Genomic DNA, 9,377 nt, shown 5'->3' with positions numbered 1-9,377 from the left:
TTCCACGTATCTACACATGCTCCTGAAGAAAATTTCTTGTTTTTGTTAATAGCGCAATATTTGGTTTTGTCAAACCTGACCCCTATACATAGTCGTTTAGTACGAAGGTAGCTGAATCAAACGCATTAAGGCTAAAACCAGCTATGTAGTGTTCTAATAAATACTATTTTTTCCCTTGCTACTTTTTCCATTACTGAAAAAGAAGTTTTTTGCTACATTTAAAGTTTCTTCATAACTTGAGAAAAGTTTCAGTACTTTTGCTCTCCTTCCTCCACCAGATGGCTCTCTGACTTGCTTATATCGTGCTTCAGTTATCATTTCGGTCTTTGATCTAATCGGCTTTCTGTTTGATGTTTTATTTCGCTTGGAAGGCAACCTGAATGACTTTAAAACAGAAGCTCTTTGAAGCTTATTTTTTTGGTTAATGGAAAACTTTTCCGGAATAAGGTAATAATTTGCCAAAGCTATACCCATAGACATAAAATCTTCTTTTTGAAATAAATGCAGAGATTCACACGAAACCTGTATATAAAAATATACTATTTTTTGATAACAGCTAAAAGCTAGCTAGACATTCAGTAGTATATATTTTACAAACACAATGACATTCTAGCTAACAAATTAATGTCAAGTTGATGAAGTGCCATGATTACAAATATGTATGCATGAAAGCCACAGCAAAGTTCTCAGATATGTACTTAGCTTGCCTTAATCTTGTTTATGATATCAGCACCATACATTTTATCTTGAAAAAATGGAATAATCTAAAAAAATTAAAAATTTGCATCAGTTTTGCATAAGCTTTTCAGAATTTTACTCATCAATGTGACAATAATTCTATAGAAAACTACCTTATAACAAATATTCCGCAATAGGAAACAACAAGCTTGTTTTGTGTTGTTGTGAGTTGAGTTTGTGCACTCTTTTTGTACTTATAGCTAGCTATGCAACTTGACACAACTACATTACTCACTTTTACTTGAACAAAACAACCTTGTTGGGTTTTCAAAATATCGTACACGTTTATCTTGTCAGATGCATTTTTACCTCATTTTTGTTGTCGAGCACTATAGTAGGATCGGACACTCCACCAGCCGCCATCTTTTAGTTAACAACAGTAGACGACTTGATGACATATGCTACTTCACTGGATTCAATTAGCAATCATATTATGTTGACATAATAACAACAAGTCGATATACCTATGACAAGTTGACATAATAATAACAAGTCGCCAACATTATGTTAACAATTAATATATTATATAGGTGTTCATCTCATTTAACACCCAATACAGACCATGTTGGAACTCTTTCAATTTGGAAATCATCCAGTTTTATAACTACAATCGAGGTCTTTGAGGTTGTGCCGTTTTGACATTTATGATGTTGAAAACACAATTGGCTTTGTTCTTTTATGTTCAGAAGAGATTGTTATTTGTAGATCATCTTTGAAATTGACTTATTCTCCGTATATTTGTTCTTTGGCCTTCCCAAGAAAATTTAATTTTATGCACGTAAATGGTGGTGGTGTCGTCAGCATACTGTAACGTACACAATGTCAAGTTCATTTCCAGGAAAGTGACATAAATTGAAAATAATAGGGCCTAATATTGACCCTTGCGACACACCAGATGTCACGTTAAAAAATGCAGAGGGCTTATCATTGATTCGCACAATTTGTTTTCTGACACACAAGTAAATCAAAATTAAATCTACAAACCTTTTGGAAAAAATGATTTCGTTGAGTTTTCTCATTGTAGTTTCATATTGAAAAGTATCAAAAGCTTTCGAATACTACAAGACTGATTTCGTTTTTACTCATTGCTTCTTTTATATGCGTTCTAAGTTTCATCAACCAAGTAGTCGAGTAGTGTCATTTTCACTACCCGGACCTCATTTTTGAGTATAAAGATTTCTCATCGATAAAGATTATCGTTTTTGCAAGGATAAGACGTTCAAATATCTAGCTAAAAGAAGGATGGAGATTGTTTTTTTATTGATGTAGGAACATTCACTTTTGGGATAGGTGCGACTCTTGCCACTTTTTATTATCACGGTAAGCATTTTTTTCTTAAAGCAGATATGTGTTAGAATAAAAGAAATTTCATTTGCTAGTAATTTAACAAAATTCACTGGTATATCATCAAACCCAGTTGATATATCGTTGCGTAGTCCTTTAAATTTCTTAACTCATACTTAACATGTTGAAACATTTTGAAAGTTAATGGTGCTAATGGTACTTCCGTTAAATCAATTTCAGATTTTGGAGTTATCAACTATCAACGTCAAAATGTAGAGGCTTCGAAGGAAGATGTAAAATTCTGTACTAAAGAGCTCCACCGGATTGTTTACGGCTCTTATGAAGCGCTCCACAGAGTGTTTAACGCCTGGTCGCGCCTTGACTTGTGGCTTACCCCGTGTATTTTTCCACGCGCTAACGACTAGTGTATTATAATCTTTTTTTAAATGTAAACGACTGTCTGCTATCAATGTTCTCCTATATAATATACGTCGTTGTTTTCCAATTTAATCTTCTCAGTATTCAGACATAACTTTACTCTCAAATATATTCCGTCCAGCAGTAAATTGACCATGAATGAAAGAAACATATATAACGCCCAGGTTGAATATAATCCTAAAACTAAAAGTCGATATTTTCCCTCAAAAGTGTAGGAATGACTCACAAAATTCAGAAAATGTATACAAATAAAGCTCAGGTGTTGTTAAGATGTTATTTTAGTAAAATCTGCACATGATATAATATAGTATACTTGTTATTTAAACCCGTGGAATAATCCACTAATTGTCTTTTTAAAATTTATTATGCTTTTTATCACAAAATTTAGCAACTCCGTTAAGAAGGCTGAAAAAGGTTTAAACGAAAATCCCTTGTGAGAATCCACTCAATAACATAATTTATAACATTCTTATAGGAGATATATTATAGACGCTTTCAAAGAAAATTGTAACAAATATAATCCGCTTTGCCTGTTACAGACACACACATCGCATTATTATAGAGAAAAGCCTTTGGGTCGAGGTTCTTCCTAACTAAAATATAAATAAACTAGCCGGCAAACCCGGCGTCGAATCGCTGGGATGAGCCACAAGTAACTGTTGTTGAACACCCTAAGGAGCGCTTAGAAAGAACTGCAAACTGTGCGACACAGTCAGGTGGAGCGCTTTAGTACAGGTATGCGGTATGTCGTAAATCAAGTGAAGCGCGCACACCATTATAGTGTTGCGACTGTAACATATTTTTCAAAAAACAACTTTCCTGCAACAAAGGCTGAATTAAAAACACAGTTTACAACCGTTGTGACTCTGTCATAGCAAAAACAATCGGTCAATATTATTTTATTTTGCGGAATAAGTTTTTGTAAAAGTTAAAAAATTAATCATGACACCGGACTGAGCGCTTAGTACAGTTAAACGGTGTTACACAGGTGTATAGGGATAACACCCTTTTGAAAAAATTTTCTTGCAGACTCTATTTAAATGAAAGCACAAGAAACAGTCCTTCGCTTCTTGCTCAGGGCTAAGAGGTTAGTTCAGGTAAACATTGTTGGACATTCGTACAGGCGTGATTCCCAAGAAAGTTTATAAAATTAATTGTCACAGTGGGCTGACCCGCATAGGCGTAACAGCCTTTTTCCAAAAACAGGCTATTGTTAACACTGAGCTGACAGCTTAGTACGGGATGTGAACAGTACCCTTCTCCAAAATAACTTTATCACAACTTCGGTTTGAATGACAACACAGGAAACATTCTGCCGTTACCCCTCCAGCTAAAGCAATTGCTCAGTCATTTTATTTGCAAAAAATGTTTTAAGGAAAATAATTAAAGATGTAGCTACCTAGCTAAACTGCATTTAGCATAAGATTGATTGCTGAGAATATTGCGATATTGATAGCTAAACTGAATTTTTATACTCTAACTTTTTAGGTAAATATATGAGATAGCTAAATGGCTATATCCTCGACATAAAAATAAATGTTGGGTTGGAGAAAAACCTCTTATACCAAACAAAATTAGTAAAAAGTAAGGCTATTAGCTAGCTAGCCTTCAAAATATTCGTTCCTAGCCAAAAATCGTAAAACTGGGGCTTTTAAGTTCTGCACGTAGCTAAAAAACGTGGCAATATATTTATCTTCACATTTTAGAACATAAAAAAAACAAATATTACAAATATGAAAAGCTTATAGAAGGCTTATAGAAGACAAAGACTTAAAAACAACACTGAACACCATTACTTTTTAAAAACTAAAATGGCCATCATGTTTCTTCGTTGGCATGTCTACGCCGCGAAAGTCTTGATTGGTTTTTCAAAGAATCAGGCGTTTTGATTGGTATACACGGTCAAAACAAAGTCAGTTAAACTGTCAGTAAAACCATCCTATTTGTTTTCTGTGGCTCCTGGGCGGAATCGGCGATCAAGGTGACGGGGTAAATTATTATTAAAAATGGCGCATTTAAATAATGAATTCATTTTAATCACTTAATTTTTTTTTCAAATTAGAGGTTTATCAATTAAATTGATTAAATTATGTAAGGAAATAAATTAATTTTTGTAATTTATTTTGATAAATCATAAGATTTCCAATTAAACAATCCCCTGGTTTCTAAAAATTCGCGGTAAGATCAAAGGAATATCGGTAACCCTTTTGAACACACAAAATACTGCTATTATAATAGAGATAAAAAAAACCCAACGGTGCAAAAATATGCTATATTATACGACAGTGAAAAAAAGAGAATTATTGAAGGAATTCAAATAAACATACAGTTGGAGAAAAGTAGTGTTGTAAGGATTTAATAATATATCAAAATATATAACTTCCGTAAAACGTGTACTTGTATTCTCTGAACAACACTCAATGAAAGATTTTCATAATCATTCCTTTGTCGATTCACGGGATTGGATTTTGTGTTTAAATCAACATTTTTTATTTTTGGCGTCAGAATCTACAAAACTATTACAGATCTTAATTTTATTAGAATTTTAATTTTAACAACAATAGACTGAACCCTATGCAATCTCATATTTAGTATATAAATATAAAAGCAATGGTGACAAGGTTGCTGGAAACAATTTGTTTTTTGTCCATTTCACTCTCTTATTGAGCTCGAAAACTTTTTCCATTCCTCTTCTGTAAGTGTAACTCCCTTTTTCAATGGAGTTGCTTCTCCGATCGGCTTTACATCTTGAGACTTTCCAATACTTACTCCTTTATATGTACCTTTAGTCTTATCGTCGTGTTCAAACTCACCAACACGAAGTAGCACATTATCAGGAAGAAGATGCTGAAAAACATTTTCGTTACTTACTTTCTTTATTTCATCTGCCACAACATCTAGAAGAGTTTTAACACAATCCAACTGTTTTGAATTAAGTTCTATTGCTACTTTGTTATTTTCACTCAATTCATTACTTTTATTAAAATGAATTATTTCCACGCGATCTTTTTTTACGATTATTGTGGTAGCTCGGGATAGTTTATATGTCTTGTCTGTGTGCTTTTGCGGTGGCCAGAAGTCATCGCCAACTTGCAATCTGCCTTCAACCCAATACACATCGCTTCTTCCACTTGGACTTATTGCCATTATTTCTTCTTCCAACGACTGTTATGGCTGATCTGATTATAGATATCTTTTTATATATAAAAAATCTAACAAACCACACAGTATTGTGAATACTTTTATTCTGACGCCACTCCGTGTTAATCTAATGGGCACAGTTTGTCTTCATGGCTTTATAATCCTCAATAAATGCTGTGTTTGCATAAGTATTAAATTCTAACACTCATTAAATGCTGTCGTCAACAAAATTGTAAATCATTTTCCGCTCATAATCACATGTTTTTATAAGCAAATAAACATTCTTAATCAGCTTATGTAAAAAAAAACACAATCAGGCGGAGAGTATGCTTACGTCATGTTTTTTAAAAAATAATTTTTAAGCTTAAAATATGGCTATTCAGATAAAATAAAATGGTCCCATTATACGTTTATAATTAGAAATTAAAAAAAGGTTGAGAAGCATTACGCAAGTTGCAAGCAAAATTGAAACCAGCCAATAGTTGTCCCTTTGATATAATACGGCGAGGTGCTAACATCTTCCTTCAGGTGATATATGCAACAAAACTGATATCATAGACGTAGAAACAATTCTGGGGACGAGGTTGTGAATAAAATCACCGCGGAACAACAACAATTCGTTGCGCTAAAGTAGTGCTTTTTTGGCGATATATTTAATGATATATATTTGCAGTTTAAAAGGTTAGCTCTAAATATTGTACCTCAAAGGCACTGGATTTTAATGTATTTAGAAACTTTACTACAAAACTTTTACTTTTCTTTTTAGATTGCATACAATGCGAGCGAGAGATGTTATCTTTCAATATGTGAGATAAAAAGAAGAAAGCGAAACCTCACACCGCGTTGTCATTGTTTTTTTGTCAAAAATGTGAAGCTGTTTTATAAATCTTGATAAAGTTAATAAATTGTTTTCGTTTGTGTAGATTGTTTGTTTTTATTTATTGTATCCCGTAAGTTTTTGAAATTCATTGTAACAGATTCCGTGGCTTCAAGGAATTGATTTTCATAACTAGTGACGGTATATTTACATGAAAAGAACACCACAAACTGCTTCGTTCGTCTTCTCATCTCCGAAATCGTTAACTCGAAAGTCTCTATAACATTATCTTTGACCCGAGTATCAACTTCCGGTTGAAAGGGCGTACCTTACGACGCGCATCCCCTTAATTTGTGGCATTTTCGCACACTACGGGTTGTACAACTCAATGTATTGCATATCTTTCAGAATAAGGGTTTTAGCGTTATAAAGTATAACTTTGCATGAATTACTGGCGCTAAAAGCTTCATAAATTTTGAATTTACGTTACCAAGACTGACAATATGGAAATAAATTTCTCAGTAATCGTTTTTGTTTAGTTTCGCGCGATCTAATTTTCTCGCACCTTCTGAAAAGAAATATTCCGCGCATGTTGAATTTTCGCCAAAAAATCACTACTTTAGCGCAACGAATTGTTGTTGTTCCGCGGTAATTTTATTCACAACCTCGTCCCCAGAATTGTTTCTACGTCTGTGATATCAGTTTTGTTGCATATATCACCTGCAGGAAGATGTTAGCACCTCGCCGTATTATATCAAAGGGACAACTATTGGCTGATTTCAATTTTGCTTGCAACTTGCGTAATGCTTCTCAACCTTTTTTTAATTTCTAGTTATAAACGTATAATGGGACCATTTTATTTTATCTGAATAGCCATATTATAAGCTTAAAAATTATTTTTTAAAAAAGATGAGGTAAGCATACTCTCCGCCTGATTGTGTTTTTTTTACATAAAGCTGATTAAGAATGTTTATTTGTTTATAAAAAACATGTGATTATGAGCGGAAAATGATTTACAATTTTGTTGACGACAGCATTTAATGAGTGTTACAATTTATTACTTATGCAAACACAGCATTTATTGAGGATTATAAAGCCATGAAGACAAACTGTGCCCATTGTATTAACACGGAGTGACGTCAGAATAAAACTATTTACAATACTGTGTGGTTTGTTAGATTTTTTATATATAAAAAGATATCTGTAATCAGATCAGCCATAACAGTCGTTGAAAGAAGAAATAATGGCAATAAGTCCAAGTGGAAGAAGCGATGTGTATTGGGTTGATGGCAGATTGCAAGTTGGCGATGACTTCTGGCCACCGCAAAAGCACACAGACAAGACATATAAACTATCCCGAGCTACCACAATAATCGTAAAAAAAGATCGCGTGGAAATAATTCATTTTAATAAAAGTAATGAATTGAGTGTAAGCAACAAAGTAACAATCGAACTTAATTCAAAACAGTTGGATTGTGTTAAAACTGTTCTAGATGTTGTGGCAGATGAAATAAAGAAAGTAAGTAACGAAAATGTTTTTCAGCATCTTCTTCCTGATAATGTTCTACTTCGTGTTGGTGAGTTTGAACACGACGATAAGACTAAAGGTACCTACAAAGGAGTAAGTATTGGAAAGTCTCAAGATGTAAAGCAGAACGGAGAAGCAACTCCATTGAGAAATGGAGTTACACTTACAGAAGAGGAATGGAAACAGTTTTCGAGCTCAATAAGAGATTGAAATGGACAAAAAACAAATTGTTTCCAGCAACCTTGTCACCATTGCTTTTATACTTATATACTAAATATGCATAGGGTTCAGTCTATTGTTGTTAAAATTAAAATTCTAAAATAAAATTAAGATTTGTAATCGTTTTGTAGATTGTGACCTCAAAAATGAAAACTGTTGATTTAAACACAAAATCTGATCCTGTGAATCGACCAAGGAATGATTATGAAAATCTTTCATTGAGTGTTGTTCAGAGAATACAAGTACACGTTTTACGGAAGTTATATATTTTGATATATTATTAAATCCTTACATCACTACTTTTCTCCAACTGTATATTTATTTGAATTCCTTCAATAATTCTCTTTTTCACTGTCGTATCTTATAGCATATTTTTGCACCGTTGTGTTTTTTTATTTATTTATATTTTATTTAGGGATAACCTCGACCCCAAGGCTTGTCTCTATAATTATACGAGGAGTGTGTCTGTAACAGGCAAAGTGGATTATATTTGTTACAATCTTCTTTAAAGTCACAGACAATTGTTATTTTGTTCAAAAGTTTTAATTCATTTTAAATATTAAATTTTAAATGTTATTTAGTGGATTCTCCCAAGGGATTTTCGTTTAAACCTTTTCAGCCTTCTTAACGGAGTTGCTAACAAACATTTTGCGATAAGAAGCATAATAAATTTTAAAAAGACAATTAGTGGATAATTTCACGGGTTTAAATGATTAAATAACAAAAAATAACATCTTAACAACATCTGAGCTTTATTTGTACACATTTTTTGAGTCATTCCTACACTTTTGACGGAAATTATCGACTTTTATTTTTAAGATTATATTCAACCTGGGCGTTATATATGTTTTTTTAATTCATGGTCAATTTACTGCTGGACGGAGTATATTTGAGAGTAAAGATATGTCTGAATGCTGAGAAGATTAAATTGGAAAACAACGACGTATATTATATAGGAGAAAATTGATAGTGGCAGTCGTTTACATTTAAAAAAAGATTTTAATACACTAGTCGTTAGCCCATGGAAAAATACACGGGGTAAGCCACAAGTCAAGGCGCGCCCAGGCGTTGAGCACTTTTTGGAGCGCTTCATAAGAGCCGTAAACAATCCGGTGGAGCTCTTTAGTACAGTTATACAGTATGGTGTAAATCAAACAAAGCGCATATATACACCATTATAATATTGCGGTTGTAACATGTTTTTTCAAATAA

At 33.1% G+C, this 9,377-nt stretch overlaps 1 protein-coding gene and 1 long non-coding RNA gene across 4 annotated transcripts; both read left to right on the top strand.

Annotated features, from left to right (window-relative positions):
- The first annotated feature begins 6,033 nt into the window (after window positions 1–6,033).
- On the top strand, window positions 6,034–7,072 carry LOC130627786 (uncharacterized). Its single transcript, XR_008981831.1, has 2 exons — window positions 6,034–6,282; window positions 6,368–7,072. It is a non-coding gene; the product is annotated as an uncharacterized LOC130627786 (long non-coding RNA).
- Window positions 7,073–7,548: 476 nt separating this feature from the next.
- Window positions 7,549–9,170, top strand: LOC130630711 (uncharacterized). Of its 3 annotated transcripts, XM_057444299.1 has the most exons (3): window positions 7,549–7,937; window positions 8,297–8,407; window positions 8,581–9,170. In XM_057444299.1, the coding sequence occupies exons 1-3, from the start codon at window positions 7,662–7,664 to the stop codon at window positions 8,584–8,586; spliced, it is 393 nt and encodes a 130-aa protein (XP_057300282.1). In that variant the 5' UTR covers window positions 7,549–7,661; the 3' UTR covers window positions 8,587–9,170. The 3 variants fall into 3 exon arrangements, 2 of the variants coding, with proteins under 2 accessions (XP_057300282.1, XP_057300281.1); XM_057444298.1 differs by lacking the exon at window positions 8,581–9,170 and having other exon boundaries at window positions 8,297–8,524; XR_008982102.1 differs by having other exon boundaries at window positions 7,576–8,407; window positions 8,581–9,077.
- Window positions 9,171–9,377: the final 207 nt, after the last annotated feature.

The sequence above is a fragment of the Hydractinia symbiolongicarpus genome, chromosome 2, assembly GCF_029227915.1.
Source record: "Hydractinia symbiolongicarpus strain clone_291-10 chromosome 2, HSymV2.1, whole genome shotgun sequence".
In the NCBI taxonomy this organism is placed as follows: domain Eukaryota; kingdom Metazoa; phylum Cnidaria; class Hydrozoa; order Anthoathecata; family Hydractiniidae; genus Hydractinia; species Hydractinia symbiolongicarpus.
The sequence above is the reverse complement of the archived record's forward strand: the minus strand, read 5'-3'. Positions and strand labels throughout refer to the sequence as shown.

Excerpts from the sequence above, each read along its gene's own strand:
- LOC130630711 (XM_057444298.1), top strand. The coding sequence starts at position 7,662 with ATGGCAATAAGTCCAAGTGGAAGAAGCGATGTGTATTGGGTTGATGGC. Across the intron at positions 7,938-8,296 it reads TGGCAGATGAAATAAAGAAA|ATTGTGACCTCAAAAATGAA; the intron begins GTAAGTAACGAA and ends ATCGTTTTGTAG.